Consider the following 21,494-nt stretch of genomic DNA (forward strand, 5'->3'; position numbering starts at 1 on the left):
GCAAGGAAGCACAGGACTCACACAGATAGTAAATAATCCAATAACACTTTGACTCACGTGGATGCTAAAATGTCTGTAATGCTCAGTTACACAGCTTATGCCACAGAACCGGGGGAGGTCAGTCGTGTCCTGCTTTGAGAACAGGAACACGGCTGTCGCACGCTTGCAGAGGCACCAGTGGAGGGGCAGCGGAGGCCCCGAGCACTCTCAGGAAGGAAGGGGAGCCCAGTCAAGGGGGTGACCTGAGCCCATGGAGGGCCCTAGCCACCAGCTGTCCCCATTAGTGTGGGGGCAGAAGGGCCACTTGAGGGTTCAGTCCAAGCCAAATTCAATGTCTTCTCGGTCTCCTTCCGCCTCACGCTCCACAAGCTCGGGCTCAGACAGCGCCTCATTCTCTTTGGTGATGTTTTCTAAGGAGTTAGGAAAGAAGGTCGTGTGCATGGGAACTGTGGGCAGCCCCTCGTGTGTTCCTGCCTGCAGGCCTCGGGTCAGCCCAGCGTCGGGTGAGAACAGGAATGGCCTGAGCTCAGCGGAGGCCCAGCAACAGTTCCTGAACTAGCCACCCTACCCCGCCCCATTGGCTCATTCTAGTGAACACGACCCCGCTTTCCCCGCTTCCCCAACACGTGCCTCTCCTTGGCCATATGCATGGGCCCCGAGTGCCAGGCCAGGCTGACCAGTCAACGTGTGATTTGTCCTGCCCAGCCAGGTGTACTCTAGCTGGCCACCCCCTGCCAGCACCACCCCTGCCAGGAGGTGAGCCTCCCCTCCCCGCCAGCACCACCCTTCTCAGCATTCACCAGATCCTCTACCCTCAGGCCAGCAGTCACTCATTTTGTCCCACACTCCCAGTCCTCACGTCACCAGAGCCCGCCTGCCCTCAGAAGCCTGAGTCTGGAGAGGCTGGGGGTGAATACAGGTTTCCAAGCCATCTCTGTGGCCTGTTGTGAGCGGCCTCTCCAACCCATCAGCTGCCCTCCGCTTGGGGTTGGGTTATTGGCAATTCCTTTCCCCCCATCCGAGCTTGGGCCTCTGTGGTCTTGAAAGTAGGGTGGTCTTACCTGGGGAAGAGGCTGGAAGCAGGTCACTGTCCCCGTCCTCACTGGAAGGGGGTGGTAGGGGTGGTGTGGTGTCCCTTTGGCAGGTTGGCGACCTTGGTGACTGGTCTGAAGCTTCCTCGCCGTGGAGCTCCTGGATCAGCGGGCGTGGGGACTTGGTGTCTCTACTTGGGGTTTCCGAGTTCCTCTTAGCTGCTTTAAATATGTCTGTAAAGGGTGTCTCAGCCTTCCTGGAGGTGTCCCTGGGGATTGCGAATATGTTTGAAAGCGCATCTGGGGTGTCTTCCAGGACTGGGAGTGAGGAGTAATCCAGTTCGGGTTCACTGTCATCACTCAAGCTCGAGATGGCTGTCACCTTTGGAAAGCACATCTGTTAAGATAAAAACGTGTGTGACCCTTTCTGCTTTCCCGATAGTCACCTATAAAATGCCCAATGCTGATTCTGCCTTTTCTTTTTTTAATCATAAAATACTCTGTTTCCACGTATAAGACAGGCCTGAGGGAGCCTAACACTCTGCCCTTGGGAAGAGAGGCCTCAGCACCGATGCCCTTGGCCAGCCGTTCCCGAGCCCCGAGGTGGTGGCGAGGTGTGCAGCGGGGCTCCGCTCCAGCCCTCCGCCAGGCGTCCAGCCACACTCCCCCCACCAGTGCTGTGCCTGCTACACCAACACCACCCCCCAGGGCTCCGAATCGGCTGGCAGATGCTCCTCCGGGACCTAGCTCACTTGGAGATGAGGGGAGCTGTGGGGTGGGTTGTGTGTGTGTGTGTGTGTGTGTGTGTGTGTGTGTGTGTGCGCGCGCGCGCGTTTCCTAGCTCACAATGTGCTCCTGCACAGAGACGGTGCCTTACGCTGTCCTCTCCCTCGGGCCCCAGTCTGGCACCCAGGCCCCAGCAATGCCGGTCCACGTGGGAGAGCCCCCATCCTGCCTCCTGTACTCCTCCTTCCCTTCCCCATCTGTGTGTCACTACAGGACAGACATCCTGAAAGTGCACACCAACTACCTCTGAAGGACAGAATTGTCCTCAGGGAATTATCTGCTAGGAGCAGTGAAGGTCAGTGACAAAACGTGTGTCCAGGAAGACACACGGGAGTCATCATAAGACCTGATGGAAGTGAGCGGCTGCACTTGCTCTGGAGAGGGGGCTCAGGGGGCCCGGGTGCATTAGGGAGGGAGCCGTGCTTTGTGGGTCACAGGGCCCAAGTGACCGTGACATCACGCTGACAGTGGGAAAGCAGGGCTGATGACCTCATCTTGGCCGTCCAGAGCCTCGCCCACATCAGCGTCCTCCAAGTCCGGCAGGTCCTGGAAGAGCAAGCAAGTCCGTGAGCCTGGGTCCCGTGCAAGCAAAGCGTGCAGAGACATAAGGACCGCAAGCACTCTGGGCAACCGTACGCACGCTGCCATCTGAGGATCCCGACCTCAGCAGCGAAAGGGGTTCCCAGGAATACCTATTCCTCATTCCACTTTGCTTTGTCATCAGAGACGGGGCCAGATCACCTGGGAGAGATGTGGGGCCCAAACCACGTGCACTGCCAATGTCCAGATTCATCCTGGGACTCAAAGTGCTATAAAATGAGTGTGGTTTGGGCCTCCCTGCAACTAGGGGGCTTTTGTGTTGTGGGTTTGTTGTCTCTTCCTCTAGAGCCACCAGCCCAGCACGTGAGCCAGGCAGCGATGGATGTGGTTGGATGTGTGACCTTGAGCCAGACTGCCAAGCTTGGTATTCCTGCTCTGTCCCTGCTTGGCTGTGGAGCCCTGGGCAAATTGCTTAACCTCTGTTTCTCAATCTCCTCGTCTGTGAAATGGGGATGAGAATGGTACCTACTGGCAGGGTCAGTCAACCAATATATGGTATCTTTAGAACAGTGCCAGGCACAATTAGAACCGTGAGTATTGGGGCACCTGGGTGACTCAGTCGGTGAAGCGTCTGCCTTCGGCTCAGATCATCACCCCAGGGTCCTGGGATCAAGTCCCATGTGGGGCTCCCTGCTCAGCGGGGAGTCTGTTTCTCCCTCTCCCTTTGCCCCTCCCCTTGCTCATGCTCGCTCTCTCACTTTCTCTCTCTCTCAAATAAATCTTAAAAAAAAATAAGCATTAGCTCTTAGCCATCCTATATACAGCTGGTTCTCTCTCCCCAGCTCTGTTTTTTACTCTACATAGGCTCTGAAAACTAGAAGCCTGCTCTGAACACTGACTGCTCCGTGTAAGTCCTGCTGAGCCACAGGAAATGGAGGAGGCTGCCTGGGAAGCCGGCAGGAGCTCACTCGTGCCCCGGGAAGCTGGCCATCCCACCCAGTGACCCAAGTGAGCACCGGCAGCCTGCAGGCCGTGAGGCTGAAGTGGGGAGAAATGCCTCCGCAATCTTGGTCCCCACTCCCAGCACGCTTCCCTGGCCAGGTGGGAAATGTGTGAACCCCATGGTACCCACCCCCATGGGCCAGGGCATTTATTGTGTCACCAACGTGGGCAAAGCCAGGACAGGGATTCTCGAGGCCACATGCCCACCATCAAGAAGCAACAAGCCTGGATGTGGCACATGCTGCTCACTGGATGGCGTCAGCAGAGGACTGGAGGCTCCAGTGAAAAATGCCACATTCTCAAGGATTCTGTATTAGGCTCGCCAGAGAACTGCTCTGCAGTGTCACTTTGGAGAAAACAAATCGAGAGTTCTGTCAAGGGAGATGGGGAACCGTCTGGCCTGGCACCTCTCAATCTTGAACACACACACGTATGAACACCTGGGGAGACCATGTTAACAGGCAGGTCTGGCCCGAGCACCCGGAATGAATTCTGAGCAGCTTGTGGATGGCAAGCCCGTTGGCCACAGAGCACACGTTGGTTCGTGAGGATTTGGAGGGTCTCCGTGTGATCCGATACCAACCATAAAGCAGACCCTTCTCTCCAGGGGCAGCTGTTTACTTACATCGATGAAGAGCTTCTCCTTCACCTCCAAATCTTCATCTCCAGCCACAGTCTCAGGGCTCGCGGTGTTGGGGGCCACAGTGTCGGGGGCCGGTTCTAAGAATGACACAGAGTTAGTCACCTCGGGGCTGGTTGTATGCTCGGTGCACAGGCTGACAAGCCCGAGGGCAGAGGGAGGCCAGCCCCAGAGACCGAAGCTGCGAGAATCACCAGATTAGGACGGGGTTCTGTCTAAAGAGAAAGGAGAAGGAGACGAGAGAGCCACCCTCTGGCTGGAACTGGGCAGTGACTCAGACAAGGTGAAAGTACTAGCCGGGTGGCAGTTTGGCCGGGGTGGCTGGCAGGGGATAAAGGCCTTTGGGAGGTGGATGGGAGGCAGGCTGGAGGTTCCAGGGTGACGGCCCTGCCCAAGACGGGCAGAGTCCACCACCCGTGGGGCCTGCCCATCCCTGGTGGCAGCGCCAGCATCCAGGAGGCTCACTAAGTAACACAGGGCTGCCTGGGAATGTGAAGCTGGGACGGGTCCCTCCTCCTACTCCAGTCTCCCACTCCTGGACGTCCCCAGGCCCTATCCTTGGGTCCTGTTCTCTGCTTGCTCTTCAGCCTCATGGCTTCCATCATGAGAGATCCAAGGCTCAACCTTCCTAGCCACACACAGGTCCACTGTGTCCAGTTTGGCTCAGAGAACCCCAGTGGGCCTGATGTCCCATGAAACAAGAAGGTGGGCAGAGGGCTTCTGTGGTCGCTGTTGTGGTTGGCTTTCCCTCGCTGGGTCCAGCGGTCACGGTCTCCACATCATCGTCCCTGTGGCTTCTGCAATTCAGTGCTGGTGATAACTACCATGGTCTGCTTCCCTTCCGGCCAGCCACCAGAAGCTTCTCAAGGCAGCAGCTGGGTCCCTTTGTTGCCTAAAAACAATCTGCCTAGGCTTTGTTTTGGGAAAAGGTAAGGCAGGGAAGAGATGAACAATTATTGGGAGTGTAGCTTACGTACCTCGTTCAATCCATGGCAGAGAGACTGTTTTCATTTCACAGTGGCTGAAACAGGCTCCCAGAGGTTTTGGGGTTTGCCTGCAGTCACTCAGCTGATTGAGGGGTTGGATGTGGCTTTGACCTCAGGATATCTATCTAGAAACTTCCCTGCCCCACCTGTACACAGTTTTAGTGAAACACTTGTGTTGTCCTCAGACCGTGCTGGGGACCACCAGGAAGCAGCTGAAGCCCTTCTGGGGAGGGTGGAAGGAGAGGCGGGAGGTGCTGCGATTTCCACGATGGTGCAGGTGCTCCCCCTGCCCTGAGATGCAGACTTCCCATGGGCTTGGGAGGTGACTCGGGCACCCAATCCCGGCCCTGCTCCTCAGGGAGCCAGCACGGACTCCTGATCACAGGAGGTGGTCCAGACTTCGCACGGAGAATGGAGCACAGCTGCTCACGCTGGCCACCTCCTCACTCCTCCCATCCTCCACATATGAGGAAAGACGGTCCAATGCAGGAAAGGGGGATGGAAAGTAGTTGTTTAAACAGAAGGTTTTTATGTTGAGATTGGCCCTTCTTGTGGCAGAGTCATTTGAATCAAAGTGGAAGGAGGATCTCTTTGCTCTGCCAGCCCAGTTCACCTCTCGGGACGCGGACACCCAGAGGGGTTAGCCCAGGGGGAGCAGAGAGCAGGGACCGGGGCAGTGCTGGCTTTGATCCCTGTGTCCACCATGCACTTGCTCCCCTCCTGGAGCAAGTTACTTCACTGCTCTGAGCCTCTGTTTCCACTTCCGTCAAATGGGGCCACACAAGACCTGGGAAGCCCTGGCCATCTCAGGGGGCAATGCATGTTGGATAACAGAGCTGGCTGTGTCTCGTGCTCCAGACCATGGCCACTGCAGTGAACAAGCTTCTTTTCAAATGTGCCTTCTGTCCATTCAGGAAGGCAAAGGCTGGCATCCCTCAGGGGTCACTCTGCTGCCACACCAGGTGCAGCACCAGAGAGCACTGTTCTCTTTCTGTGGCAGTGGCCGCTCGGGGACAGAACTCTTCCATCCTGTAGCGCTCGGGGGCAGGGCCTGGAGGGCTTGCACACTTGTCCCTCCTGCTCCTTCTTCCTTTCTGCCCACTGCCTCTCGCTCCCCTGGGATCCCTGGGGAATTCCTGAGTCTCGGCCCTGGCAGAAACAGGGTTTCTGAGTCCCTGGGGGCGGGGGGTCTATCCCCGCCTATATATGCCTCCTGCTTAATGTGCATCTTCATCTCCCACACGCAGCCTGTGAAAGGAGTTGGGTTTTTCACATATCACTGAAGAAAGGCTGTGGCTCTAAGTCCCCATGGATGGATAGTGGGGCACTGTTCGGGGGTGGGGTCAGTTGAGTTCATCACTGAGGATGGTCTGCTCTGTCCAAATCCTTTCACTGGAAAGAGAATTCACCCCTACCTGGCATGATGGGGTGTGGCCCTTGTCCCTCTGGCTGGTGGTCTCGGCGGTCTGGGGACAGGGTTACTTCTAGGTCTCTCTGACAGTGGGCACCTTCCTGCTGGGCACCTGTGTTCTGGGTCAGACCAGCTGAACTCCCCAAACAGACCCCAGATGCTGCTCAGGGGGACCACGTGCTCCCCGTCTCTCAAGGCCCTGCAGGTAGGGCATGGCCCAGGCCTGGCTCATCTTCACCAATGCTACAGCAATAGGACAGCATCTCAGGGAAGTCCTGGGTTTTTCCACTAGTTAGCAGGACCCAAGGAATGTGGCTGAACCCACCAGGGGGCCCGCTTTGCCTAGACCTGCATCGTCCACCGCAGTAGCCGTAGCTGCACAAGGTTGGCTACTGAGCACTGGAAATGTGACCAGTACTCCTGAGGATCTGAAGTTCTTAATTTGTTTTGATTTTTGATTCATTTAAATTCGACACCTGAAGCAGTATAAAACAGCCTCCCTCCTTTTAGGAGGATTACATCTCCCTTGAACCAGGGAAAAGGTAGCATCCACATTGAGACGTGCTGGGTCAAATGTATACTGGGCTTTGACATTGTGCCAATAAAAGTATCATGTGAAGAATTTTATATTGATTAAAAGGATTATCTTTTAGATAGGCTGGGTTTGGTTAAAATATAATATTAATGTTTCACCCATTTCTTTTTACTCTGTTTACTAGAAAATATACTTCGGCCTCATTGTATTTCCATGGGCAGTGCTGCTCTGGCAAATGAGACACCACTGTGTCCTAATGGCACAGCAATGGGAAACGCCCCACAGGGTGGCTCAGAGGCTGTGGTCCCCCGGGGGGCCTCATGCAGCCCCCAGCTCCTTACCTTTGCAGGTGGCTCTGGGGGCGGCCGGCTTCAGGGCCTCCCCCAGGAGCAGCACCCCCGGCTCCTGGTCTTCAGTCTGCCTGCTGACCTCCACAGGCAGCTCCTCTATAAGACTCAGCTTTTCCGGGCATAGCTCATCCTTGGCCTCGAAGCTTTCCCTGACAAACAGCTCCATTTTCTGCTGCCTCTCCTGCTCCTCATGAGACTTGTCCTTCCCCTGCATGCTGGCATCCACGTTCTGGTTCTCCTCTGGCACTGGCTCCTCCCCTAAACGAGAGATGACCAAAGGTGGGCCGGGAGGACCTGGGGTGGGAGGGCAGTCTGGACATGTCTCGGGGACATGCAGCAAACTGCTGGGAGCGAGCTCGGGGCACCGTTGGGGATGCAGCGATGTCCATCCAAGTGTGCGCTGAGCACTGAAGCCACGGAGCTGTGTCCACGGAGGTGGGGGTGCACTCAACACAATCTAGGTGGACAATACAGCTGTTTTATTATTCCTTAGGCTTTTCCAAAAAGCTCACCTCCCCAGGGAAACTCCAAGGAGCAAGGACCTAGTGCTCTCCCTGTCAGGATCTGTGACAATGTCTGTGAGCCAGTTCCTTGTGTGAGGAAGAACATGTGCCTGCATTTGTGTGCAAAAGCTTATTTATTTATACCCATCCCCACTACGTGGGCAGAGAGAACTTCCTGCGTGCAAATGGTGGATTTAAAGGAGCAAGAGTAGTAATGGAAAACCTTAATAACCATGTGGCTGAGATACGGGATGAAGACACAGACTAAGCCCCCGGTCTAGATGCTGGCAGATTTATTGCTGTCAATGGCACTATGTGGGGTGAGCATGAAATCAGTACAATAGCACAGTGCTTTGATATGAACTCACGATATTCAGAATAATGGCCCCACAAAGGTGTCTGCATCCTAACCCTAGAACCTGTCAGAATGTGACCTCACAGAGTAAAAGGGACTTGGCAGAGGAGATTAAGGACCCTGAGATGGGGCGATGATCCTAGAGTATCCAGGTGGGCTCAGCGTCACCACATAGATCCTAAAGAGAGGGCGGCAGGGGGTCAGAGCAGGAGAGATTTGAAGGTCCTGCAGAGGAAGGTGGAGGAGGGGCCACAGGTCCAGGGATGGCAGCACTGAGGGGATCTCAACAAGCTGGAAAAGATGAAAAAACAGATTCTCCCCAGGAGCTTCCAGAAGGAATGCAGCCTTGGCCACACCTTGATTTTAGCTCCGTGAGACTCACAGACTCACGTTCAACTTCTGACCTATAAAATTGTGTTGTTTTAAAGCCCCTAAATTTATGGTAATTTGTCATGACAGTCATAAAAAACGAATAGATCATTTATTTTGGAAGACTGAGGCTATTTTAACACAACTGCACTTTTATCACTGAAAGTGGCTTGAAACTGCCCATTAATGCTGGGGCTCTTCCTAACCCTTGGCAGGTGGGTGAGGCCACATGCACAGGCATCCGCAGGTGTGTGAAAGCTAAAGGTCAAAGCTAAATCCCAGAGATGAAAGGCCAAGTTCCCCAGCCCAGATCTCTAGTCTACACAGAGCCCTGGGTGCTACTGCTACCCAGAGCGCGTACCTCCCTCCTGGCTGGCTTTCTGCCGCTTTCTCTCTTCTGCCTGCTGCTTGATCATTGCTAGGGCTTCAATGCTGTCCTCAATCTTCTTCCGGTCTCTGCTCTCCCACTTCTCTCTCTCCTCCTTCTCCGCTGCAAGCCCTCCCCTGGCCCAGGCCTCTGCACAAGCTCTGTTGAAGAGGACAAACAAAAAACAGAAATTGGAGAGTTCCTAATTTTCAACAAGGTAAAAGTAATTCAAAATATACTGTCTCACCAAACTCGCTCATTTTCTCCAAATCAAACTGAAGGCACATGGGACGTGTGGCCACAGAATATCGGTTAACATATGCACACTCCCCTCCTTAATGGCTTGCAAAGGCTTCTCAATGCAATGCCAAAAGCACCAGCAATAAAAAGGAAAAATAGAGAAACCAGACTCCATCAAAATTAAAAATGTTTGTAACACAAAGAATACCACAAAGTAAAAAAACACCCCACAGAATGTGGGAAGATATCTGCAAGTCATACACCTACTAGGGGATGAGTATATAGAATAAAGAACTCCTATGACTCATGAATACAAAAACAACACAATTTAAAAGTAGAAGAAAAATTTAAAAGAATGAAATGAGAAGCCATGAATTGGGAGAAAATATTTACAAGAAAGAGAACTGATACATGGCTTATGTTCAAAACAGACAACTATGAGACCTCAAAAAAAAGAAACAACCCACAATTAAAAAAAAAAAAAAAAGCGGGAAACGATCTAGACACCTCACCAAAGAAGACAGGCAGATGGCAAAGCAGCTCAGTGTCCTCTGACATCAGGGAATTGCGGGTTACAACGAGGAGATGCCACATCACGCCTATTAGGACAATTGATATCCCAAACACTGACACCAGATGCTGGGAAGAAGGTGGAGCCCACTCATCCTGGTGGGAACACAGGCTGGTGCGGCCCCCTAGAGGAGAGCCTGGCAGCTACAGAGCTACGAGTAATCTTCCCTACAAGCTGGCATCGTGCTCCTAAGTATCTGCTCAACAGTTGAAAACCAATGTCCACACAAAACCCAGCACACAAACACTTGTAGCGGCACCTGTCACAAGAGCCCCAGAGTGGAAACAACTGCAAAGTTCACCAATTCCTGGCTGAATAAAACATGGTGTCTCCAAATGGAATATTCTTTTGTGACATTATTTTGGAATGAGTTACTGATCTACACTGCAGTGTGTGTGAACCTTGAAACTATTGTGGAAGTGAAAGAAGCCAATCACACAAGGCCACATATTGTACTATTCCATTGATAGGAAACATCCAGCATAGGGAAAAAAAAAAAAAACATGGAGATGGGGCTGGAAGAGAGAGGGGATGAGGAATATCAGCTAATGAGTAAGGGTTAGTCTTTTGGGGCAATACAAATATTTTAGAATTGACGTGGTGGTGGCTGTACAACTCTGTGAATATACCAGAAACCATCGAGTTGTACACTTTAAGTGGGCAAACTGTTCTAGTGGCTGGGGATACAGCAGGTTACAAGAGATGACAATACTTGCTCTATTAGAGCTGCCTTTTAATGGGGAAAGATGGATACTCAAAAGGAAACAAGTATGTCAAAGGCTGATGTGTCCAAAGAAAAGAGAGCCGGTTAGAGAGACACCAGGTGGAAAAGGTGCTCGTGAGATGGAGAGCTGCCTGAGGGGACAGGTGATCAGACACCTGCAAACACCTGTGAGGAACCTCCTTGGCAGGGAGAACAGCAAGTGGCTGATATGGGACAGCAAGGGGATGGGAGGAACTAGGGCTCAAACCCCAGTGAGTCCGACCCCTGAACCAGAGTGGCAATATGCAAAGAGGCTGGCTCCTATCCCTGCTCCCACTTTCCTGTGGCTCAGCACCACCCATGGTTGAGGCTCAGAATCCTTAGCTGCTGCTCCCATGGGTTTACTCCTTCTGAGCCCAGCACTTCTCAAATCCCACCTGTGGTCATATTGTCCCCACCTTCCTGATGAGGAATGTGAAGCTGGGGGAGCCCACCCAAGGGAACAGACCTCAGGGCTGCAGGCCTGTGTTTCAAAGTCACTGCCTAGGCTCTGCTCTGTGGCCCCTGTGGCCCCTGGGTGCCGTGGAGCTGGGTACGCCTTCCCCCGACTTCCCAGGAGCAGGTGGTCTTGTTTTCTTCACCTGGAGGCTCTCACTTCTACTTGAAATATTTGTTAGTTTGATTTAACTTTGTGAATTCAAAAACATACTACCAGCTACACTGCTTCTTAAATGCTGTGTACCAAAAAAAAAAAAAATGCTGTGTACCTTAAAGTTTAGATTGCATTTCACTTCAAGCAGCCCATGGTACAGAGATTTTATTCTAAGTGAGAATCAATGGTGACTTAAATTAAAAACATAGATACAAGAGTCGTGACCATACACATGGCAGTCCCAGGTTCAATATTCTTAATATAAAAAAGACCTCCTATGAAAAAAAGAAAAAAGAAAAAAAAGACCTCCTATGAACCAATAACAAAAGGACCTCCAAAAGGAAACTGGGAGGAGGTTATAAATGGGGTGCTCACAGAGCAAGAGATCCACCTGCCTGACAAACACATAAGAGTGCCCAACCTCATCAGTTACCCCACAGTAAGATGAGATACAGTCCTCACTCATTGAGTCGCCTGATGAAGATTTCATTTATATGGCTATGTCTGATGAAGTCATGAATCATCACAAATTTTCTAGAAAATGATTAGGAAATATTTGCAAGCACCTCTACAAAGTCTCAAACTGCAGTCTTTAACCCAATAATACAACTACTCAAATTCCACCCTAACAAAATCAGCAATGAGGTCAGAGACTTATGTGTAAGGATAGTTATAAGAGGATTATGAAAAAAAAATCAATGAGTAAGTGCTCAAGAATAGGTAATTTCTTATTATAAACAATTATGTAGCCATTAAACTTGTTTCCTAAGAATATTGCAAATGCTCGCAATTTAGCAATGTGTACAAGTTTATTATTAAGCGTGTTCAACCATTACGTACTAACATGCGACCCAAAGGCTTCTCTCCTCCTTACCTGTCCTTTGGGAAAACTGGCCTGTCATCCAGGTATGTTAAGTGTTTCAGCCGAACGGTGACAGTCTTTCGATAATTAGCGATGTGCCTGATAACGGGGTTTCCCATCAAATTCAGTACGCGCTGGAAGCATACAGGCAGAGCCAGACTGATTACTAACAAACATGGGTATGATTCAAGTAGTCTACACGTGCTGTGCTCTGACAGTACATAAATAAGACGCCTGTGCCCCCCACCACCCCCAGATGACTTTATCAGGGAAGCTAGAAGGTTTTCCTTGCTTTTTGGCCATCATAACTGTCCTAGTAATGGAGCAGCCCATTCTTGTACTTCAACCACAGACCTGAAATCTCACTGTCCTTCCAGAACAACCTTGGAAAACACGTCTGGAGGCCTGTCCAACTCAGTGAGGATGTTATTTTGCTCACCCAAGCTCTTTGGCTGACATTAGCTTCAGTCTAATTGGCTGTTTTCTCACCTTCCCAGCCAGGACTCATTTTAAGAAAGCATACACAGCAGCCAGGCAGATGGGAAGCTCGGATAGGGAAAGGATGGAATGTGCCAGCTCGCCAGGCTCACGCATCTGCTGGATGTCACGTGGCATCCCCTGTCTTTAAACCCTGTCTCCTCCTTTCCTGCTCGTGACACTTGGAGAAGTGGGCAGCTAAAGCAACATGCAGCAGAAGATCCACTTAAAACTAGTTTGCCTGAACTCATGAGTTTTTTTTTTAAGATTTTATTTATTTATTAATGAGAGACACACAGAAAGAGAAAGAGAGAGAGAGAGAGAGAGAGACACAGACAGACAGAGACACAGGCAGCGGGAGAAGCAGGCTCCATGCAGGGAGCCCGACGTGGGACTCGATCCCAGGACTCCAGGATCACGACCTGAGCCAAAGGCAGACGCTCAACTGCTGAGCCACCCAGGCGTCCCACTCATGAGTTTTCTTATTGAAAGTGGTCTGTGTTATTGGAAAAAACAAATATACTGCAACCTAGTAAGGTTAACATTCCCCAAACTTCATTCTGGTGGGTATTTACTCTGTGGGGCTGGGGGAATAGGGGTGTGTATGTGTGTGCAATATACACCCCAGAGCAGGCATGAGGGGGCTGCATGGTGGGTGGAGATTTATTTATTTTTAAAGATTTTATATGGGTGGAGAATTTAATAGCAGACACGAAACAGGGTGCCTAGGTGGCTCAGTTGATTAAGTACCCAACTCAGGGTAATGGGATCGAGCCCCACATTGGGCTCCATGCTCAGTAGGCAGTCTGCTTGAGATTCCCATTCTCCCCTTCCCCTTGCTTGCTCACTCTCTTTCTCTCTCTCTCTCACACATACACATACATACATACATAAAAATTTTTAAAAACCAATCACAAAACAATTGTAAAGCAGACTGCTTTTGTCATGGACTGAACTGTGTTCCCCATCCCCAAATTCATATGTTCAATTTCTAACCCAGCACCCCAGAATGTGGCTGTATTTGGAGAGAGGGCCTTTAAAGAGGTGATTCAGATTACAGGCCCTGGTCCCACCCGACTGCTGTCCTTAGAAGAGGGGATTGGAACACTGACATGTAGAGGAGACGATGCGAGGACACCGGACACAGGGAGAAGCCCCCTCACCTACCCCTGGCACCACAATTCTGGACTATTCCTACCCTCTTGGAATCATGAGAAGATAAATTTCTGCTGTTTAAGCCACCTAGTGTGTGATAATTTGTTATAGCAGTTAAGCAAAAAGAAAATAAAGTGTTATATGACACAGCTGTATATGATCGCTGTGTGCTGGCAGTTCTAAACGAGTCCTCCCTGACAATCTACTCAGAACACTATTCCTGACCTATGAGTTGCTCACTATTTCTCTTTAAATCATCTCACTTTTTCCTTACATATCCACACCCTAGGCAGTACATGGTGAACTCAGGGTTTTGGGGTGCTATCTTTAATGTTTTACCTAGAGCACAAGACAACATGCACACACAAGAAAGCAAGGAAGCTGTCAAGGGCTACTGGAGTTGAGTCACAAGGACACAGGAAGCAGCTGCCTGGAGGGGTCCCCATAGGCCGGAAGAAGGGACTATCTGAATATCCAAAACTAAAATGACAGCAAGGATGAAATCAGATCAAGTACTATATACATAAACCATGGTTCATAATGACACAAGGGAAGGAAAAACCATTCCTTGTCACTGTTCGTGGTTGCTAGGTACTTGCTCCCTTTCTCTGAAAATCCATGAATAAAAAGAACCAAACCTCCATCCTGGACCCTTCTGTGAGAACTCTATATTAGGGAACCCTTAGGTGATGAGGGAGGTGCTCGTCAGAGAACGCTCCAGCTAATAAATGAGGCAGGGATGGGAGGGCTGGACAATGGCCACTGCGTGGCTCCAGAAGCCATGACTCATGAGGCAGAGTCGGTGTCCACCAGCAGCTGCTATACAACTGGGGACAGAGGGATGAGGGCTTTTTCCTGGCTGTGGCAGGCTGACCACGCGGGTCCCCATCAGGCTGTCTTTGAGTTACAACAGAGGCAACCAGACATGAGAAGGCCCTGTGACACGACGCAGCCACACACCTCCAAGGGAAACCCTGAACCTGGACTGGACAGAGCCTCCGGCTCCATCAGCATTCCACAGGAAATACGGGACCAGCAGAACATGTTACATGACACCCTGGGGACGCAATCAACCAAATCCAGATGTGGCAGTCCTGAAAACGGGACTGGTGTCTTCGGAGATTGATGGGAGGGGACAGCAGAGACTAAGAGTGACCCCCCCCCCCCGAGGAGATTCACACTGAAGTGTTTGTGGACAAAATGACACATTTTGTCCACAAACAAAAAGCATTCAAAAAGCTTTCAAGTGCTCCAGCTAAAGACATCAAGAGGACAGGCTGGGTAAAGAAGGTCGGAGGAAAGGAGGGGTGGGAGGAGGCAAGGGGGGAAGAGATTCAGTATCTAAAGAAGGCAAGTTTTGGGATCCCTGGGTGGCGCAGCGGTTTGGCGCCTGCCTTTGGCCCAGGGCGTGATCCTGGAGACCCGGGATCGAATCCCACATCGGGCTCCCGGTGCATGGAGCCTGCTTCTCCCTCTGCCTGTGTCTCTGCCTCTCTCTCTCTCACTGTGTGCCTATCATAAAAAAAAAAAAAAAAAGAAAGAAATAAATAAAAAAATAAAAAAGAAAGAAGGCAAGTTTTGTGTGCATGCACATTTTACCAAGTCAGGCATGCTCTCCAGGACACTCAGGATTTCTGGATCACTCAGCTTGTTGTGGGAAAGGTCAAGGACGCAAAGTTTCAAACACTCCTTCAGATGCTGAATGTCTTCCACAGTCTCTAAGTGGTTGTGGGCCATCTGGAGCGTGTTCAGGACTGGCAGACAGGCTGGAAGGTGAGGTCAGCAGAAGTGAGCAACAAAAGTATAAAGTACCTTTAGGACCTCCCCCAAGGGAAAGCGGTGGACCTAGTGGCATAAGGACCCTCGTGGGGCAGCTCACAGAGGTTTTCAATGGTCTTGATGTAATTGTTGCTCAGGTTAAGAGCATCCAGTTTCTGTAGAGATTCTAAGTTCTCGATTTTATGAAGCAGGTTCACTTGCAAGAAGAGGCAGCGCAATTCGGTCTGGGCTTCCAGATTCTCGATTTTCTGTATTCCATTGCACTCCAGCCAGAGACAACGTAGCCCTGTGTACTCTTCCAAGTTCTCGATCCGATTGAAACCTAGTGAGAAGGAAGGGGGGTGCTGGCTAAGCTCCTCCATGCATGCAAGACACAGGGTCACCCTTGTTTTTGACTACCCGTCTACCATCCACATGTCCTTCCCCTAGTGACACCATGGGAGCATTCCTCTGCTGATACTGCCCCGTGGCTCCCCGGGCAGCCAATCAGAGGCACGGCCATTTGCTCTGGGCTGGTCACACTTAGCCAAGCAGGGCCAACTTTGATGGACCCTGGGAGGTTTTGCTGGCTCCACTGGAGAGAATGGGGAATTGCCAGCCCCGTGGGGTGAAGCCTAGCACTGCAGCAGCTGCCTTCCCTTCTTGGCTGGCAGTGGGTGGAGGCGAGGGATCACCTGCCCCCAGTGAACCAGAGGAGCAGGGCCAACCAAGCGAAGGAAACAGGCATTGCGGTGAAGCCATGCCGTGAGCACAGGGATCCAGCTGAGCCCGAGGCCAGTGCAAACTGTGGGTCCTGTTCTATTTTTCAGTTTTAGGAGCCAAATTTAAGGTAAGGAGAACAAACACTTTGTTTACATTGGTAACTCATTATCAGTTTGTAACTGGGGGTTCATCTGTTATCACCAAAGCCCTTGAAAGTTATTCTGTTGCCTAAAAAAGTTTTGATTAAAGTTATAGTATCCCTGGTGAGCCAGAATGAGCCAGCTAAGCTATTCCCCCGGTTCTGGCCCTCGAAATAGCAGCAGATAGTGAATTCAGTTGCTAGGTTTGTGTGGTCTAGGGGAGCAGGAGCGAATACGGGCACATCTCCGTCTTGGCTCTTCCACCTTCTAACTCTGCACTAAGTCTGACCTGTTGGATCCTCTTCTCCCCACCTCTTCAAATTGGTCCCCTGGGCTCTCCCCTAAGTCATCTTATTCACTGTGACACCTACATGTTGGGTGCCAGATTTTGGAGATGGCAACGTGGAGGTGTGGAGATCAGTTAGGAGTCCTTGCATTTCCTTAAGGGGTGTGTGCTGCTGGCACCCTTCCTGGGTCTCCCTGGCATGGCATGCCTCGCGGTGGCTGCCCCAACCCCCAGATGCCAGGCTGCACGTGCCTCTGCATCGCCAGCAGAGTACAGAAGAGTTCCTACTAAAGGAACACACAGAGAGGGTCTATGAAGTGAGTTGACCACCCGAATTCAGAGGAAGCTGAAGCTGTCCCTCCTCTTCATCACTGCTGGGACTAGTGAGGTCTACGGACCCTCGCTGAGGTTTACATGGGATCCTGCACACTAGGCCTGGGGCCCCTGGGGTGCCACTGTTCATGCTTCTCTGACCTGGGAGGCACTAATCACCCTCCTCTTTCGAGATGTGTCCCACCCAAGCCCAGCATTCACTACTGGATTGCTGGTTTGAGAAATTTTTAAGTCCTTCAGAAAATATAAGTAAAGGATGTCACATGCTTCCCTGGTATCTATATACTCAGTGGCCCCTTTTATCAGCTCCAGTCAGTGAAGACTTGTCAAGGAAATATTATTGCTTTTCTACAGATCTTCACTGAACTCTGAAATTTTTCCTTTCCTTTCCTTTCCTTTCCTTTTTTCTTCTTCCTTTCTTTCTTTCTTTCTTTCTTTCTTTCTTTCTTTCTTTCTTTTCTTTCTTTCTTTCTTTCTTCTTTCTTTTCTGATTTTACCCATTTCTTTCTCTTTCTTTCTTTCTTTCTTTCTTTCTTTCTTTCTTTCTTTCTTTCTTTCTTCTTTCTTTCTTTCTCTTTCTTCTTTCTTTTCTGATTTTACCCATTTATTCATGAGAGACAGAGAGACAGAGGGAGAAGCAGGCTCCCTGTGGGGAGCCCAATGTGGGACTCCATCCTAGGACCACAGGATCACAACCTGAGTCAAAGGCAGATGCTCAACCACTAAGCCACCCATGTGCCCCCCCCCCTTTTTAAAGATTTTTTTTATTTATTCATGAGAAAGAGAGAGAGAGAGGCAGAGACACAGGCAGAGGGAGAAGCAGGCCCTATGCAGGGAGCCCAACATGGGACTCGATCCCAGGTTTCCAGGATCATGCCCTGGGCTGAAGGCGGTGCTAAACCACTGAGCCACCCAGGCTGCCCCTTCTTTTTTTATTTTAAAGATTTTATTTATTTGAGAGAGAGAGAGAGAGAGAGAGAGAGAGAGAACAGCAAGGGCAGTGAGAGGAAGAAGCAGGTTCCCCACTGAGGAGGGAGCCTGACTCACAGCTCCATTCCAGGATCCTAGGAACATGACCTGAGCTGAAGGCAGACGCTTAAATGGCTGAGCCAGCCAGGTACCCCAAAACTCTGAAATTTCTACTCATATATACTTTGAGAACTCCAGAGGATCCCAGCAAGAAATTTTTTTATACCACTAGAGCCTTCTGCCTGACAGCAGACCCCTCTACCAGGTCCTTACCTTTAAAGTGTAAATACAGTGTATCATTCAATGCTGGGGTAATATAAAGCTTGTGTTGCTTGCAGAGTTTTTGCAGGAAACTTTTAGTCATTCTGTTAAGTGAGAAACATGAATAAGAAATTTATTTCAATTTGTCAGCTGTGAAACATTCCAAAAATTCTTTAGCACACCCATTTCTTCTCCAAATTCCAAAATAACCTAAGTGGCTGATAACTTTTCTTTTTTTCTTTCTTTCTTTCTTTCTTTCTTTCTTTCTTTCTTTCTTTCTTTCTTTCTTTCTTTTCTTTCTGCCTAATAAACTATTTTAAGTTCTTTTTTTGTATACCTTTCAGGGCCTCCTCCAATATCATTACTTTCAGCATTCCTAAAAATTGCAATGTATGTTCTAATAAAAATACTTTTAATAGTGTCATCAAGAACTACTGATGTTTCTCTCTCCAGGCCTGGCATTAAAGTTTAATACACTGTGGTTAGTTGTGCTATAAATGCAGCGCCATTCTGACTCTGGTACTAATTCTTAGACACTGGGCCAACTATTTAATTTCCGTGAGCCTCAATTTCCTTATCTGTTCAAAGGGGTGATTACAGCAGGACACCTGGGTGGCTCAGTGGTTGAGCGTCTGCCTTTGGCTCAGGGTGTGATCCTGGTGTCATGGGATCGAGCCCTGCATTGGGCTCCCTATGGGGGGCTTCTCCCTCTGCCTATGTCTCTGCCTCTCTGTGTCTCTCATGATTACATAAATATAATCTTTAAAAAAAGGGGGGGGGGTGATTATACCATATACTTTCCTCAGTAAATGTGCTGTAATTGGCAGCAGCATGCTCACATACCTGGGGCTGTGATTTTCCTGGTCATCTCTCTCATTTGCTAAGCAACTGCCCGACCTGCTGTCACCACTCTGTTTCTGCTTGCTTGGGTAAGATGTGTCAGAAGGACTCACACATGTTTCCTTCGGGTCATTAATTTCTATAAAATAAGGGAATAGAGATCAAGAGATGTATAAAATGCCCAATTTCAACTTGATTAGTAAATGTTGGCTTTTAATATGGAACATGAGGGCTCTTTAAATGTATGACGATTTGTAAAGCATTGGTAAAGACTACGGCAAGTTCACTTCTAGGGAGGTCCTCCATGAGAGCTTTTGTACAGGTGCACAAGGATGCATGTACAAAGGTATTCATTACTGCATTACTTTTAATAGCAGAAGACAGTCAACAATGCAAATAACCACCCGTGGTGGCTAGTTACGTAAAACAACGGATTAGTATCTGCCTTGGGGAAGAATGCACTACATCAATCAATACGGATAATTCTCAGAAACAGGTAGGAGAAAATAAAGTTTCATGATAAGCACATATATATACCATTTATATAAGTTAAAAACATACAAACCAATGTTATGAGGTGTTTATGGACAAATAATATATATACATAGAGAGAGAGGAGGGGAGAAAGCATGTGTGGAAGGGAGGGTGGGAGGGAAGAAGGGAGAGACAGAAAGAGAGAGAGAGAGAGACAGATGTGATTGAAAGAATCCACACAAAAATTCTGGACAAGGGAAGGGGAGGAGGGTATAGGAATGAGAATTGGGGGGAGAAGGGCAAAAGGAGCATCAACTTTATTTGAAATGTCTTAATTAAAAAAGCTTGAAGTAAAAATGATAAAACTTTAATCATTTTCAATTCTTAGTGATGATACATGGCTATTTGTTACAATGTTCTCCCTTCTAATTATTTTTATTTTATTTTATTTATTCATGATAGTCACACAGAGAGAGAAAGAGAGGCAGAGACACAGGCAGAGGGAGAAGCAGGCTCCATGCACCGGGAGCCCGATGTGGGATTCGATCCCGGGTCTCCAGGATCACGCCCCGGGCCAAAGGCAGGCGCCAAACCGCTGCGCCACCCAGGGATCCCAATGTTCTCCCTTCTTTTTAAAAAGTGCCCCAAAGAAAAACCACAGGAAAAGAAACAAAAGTGTCGAAAACATCTTTGGTAAAAAGAGAAGGAGCACGTTCAAAGGCACTTAATTTTTTTTAAAGGTCAATCAAAATTGGCCAGTTCAAATGCACTTAAATCTTTAAGAGTTGTTGGCTGCTGTGCTCTATGCTCCTGTGGTCTATCGAACCAGACTAACCACTCTGTGTGTGGGACAGAGTCTTACACTCTTCCATTTCCCACTGCATGCAATGTCCAGCCACAGGAGGTGCCAGATAAGTGTTTGGGGGAATAAATACACAAGAGGTGTTCAGCATACATAATAATTGATTATCTGAATAATAAGAGCTAGTGTTGATTAATGGCCCACTGTAGCCCAGAAACCTAATATAATTACCCCTACCTACAGACCAGTACACTGCCCCCCCCCCCCCCCCTCCGCAAAGAGAGGCTAATCTCTGGGCTGACAGCCATAAAACTGGCAAGTTGCAGAGCTGCAATCTGTACCCAGTGTGAATACCTCCAAAGCCTGTCTGTTTCCAGTGAGCCACACAGCTTCCCTGCAGCTCTTCATACAGGGCTTGCCTGGACGGCTAATGCTCCAGACACGCTTGTTGAGTGAGTTCAAAAAACGAAATACAAATCAAGTAGCTTATGCAGCCATTGAAAGATTTCCCTTGGGGCCCCAAGCAAAGTGAGAGCAGAGGCTGAAAGCTGTCTGAGAAGCTGGTGAGGAGTCACCCACTGACCTCAGAACCACCAGCTCCCCATTCACTCTCTACCATGGGTCAGGCACTGGACTGGACCCTGCTAATTCAGTCAGGACGTCCTGCCCCCCGAGCCTTTGATCTTTGATCTTGCAATAAAGGGGAACATTCCAAATAGGTAATAGGTGGGCGCTGGGGAGGCGGGTGTGCTGGGTAAGGGCTTGCGCTGCGAAGTCCGACTGTCCAGCGGGAGTCTGTGCTGTCAAGGACCTCACGAGGGTAATGTCTCTGGAGCAAGTTCGTAACCTCTCTAAGTCTCAGTTTCTCCAATTGCATGAAACGGGGAGGAGTGCCCATCGCTGGGGGCGGGAGCACCCTTTACAAGGCGTGCGGCGCGCGCGTCATTATTACTAAGGCTCCCGCGGGCCGGCCGGGTCAGGGGTGGTGCCGGCCGCAGCCCCCCGCCCCTCGGCTCCCGGGCAGCGGTGTGCACCTTCCTTGCGGCCCGCCGGGCCTGCGTCCCCGTGGTCGCCCGCCGACTGCTCCACGCCCGGCTCCTGTGCGCGGCCCTGCCCCGCCCGCCCGTCCACCGCGGGCCCCGAGGCCTCGGGGTGCATGCTCATCCGGGAGCCCCGCACACCCTGCTCCGCGGGGTCGCCGAAGCCGCCCGCCGGGTCAGCGACGCGCTGCTTTCCTTCCCCGCCCGCCCGCCGCCCGCGTCGGAGTCGTTGGCCGCCCAACGCTTGCCGGGTCGCCACGGCAACCGCCGCGCACGCGCACTCGGGGGGGCTCCGGCGCGTGGGGACGCCGGGGGAAGGGCCCCGCAACGGCT

The 21,494-nt window shown here is 50.4% G+C and overlaps 1 protein-coding gene across 1 annotated transcript; it reads right to left on the minus strand.

Annotated features, from left to right (window-relative positions):
• Window positions 1-53: 53 nt before the first annotated feature.
• On the minus strand, window positions 54-21,356 carry DNAAF1 (dynein axonemal assembly factor 1). The gene is made up of 12 exons (XM_038538153.1): window positions 21,156-21,356; window positions 18,849-18,984; window positions 18,018-18,109; window positions 15,415-15,636; window positions 15,135-15,301; window positions 11,916-12,037; window positions 8,870-9,036; window positions 7,273-7,539; window positions 3,985-4,079; window positions 2,307-2,363; window positions 1,062-1,428; window positions 54-410 (listed from the first exon to the last, which is right to left on the minus strand). The coding sequence occupies exons 1-12, from the start codon at window positions 21,283-21,285 to the stop codon at window positions 313-315; spliced, it is 1,920 nt and encodes a 639-aa protein (XP_038394081.1). The 5' UTR covers window positions 21,286-21,356; the 3' UTR covers window positions 54-312.
• Between the last annotated feature and the right edge of the window lie 138 nt (window positions 21,357-21,494).

Source organism: Canis lupus, chromosome 5 (assembly GCF_011100685.1).
Source record: "Canis lupus familiaris isolate Mischka breed German Shepherd chromosome 5, alternate assembly UU_Cfam_GSD_1.0, whole genome shotgun sequence".
NCBI classification, from domain to species: domain Eukaryota; kingdom Metazoa; phylum Chordata; class Mammalia; order Carnivora; family Canidae; genus Canis; species Canis lupus.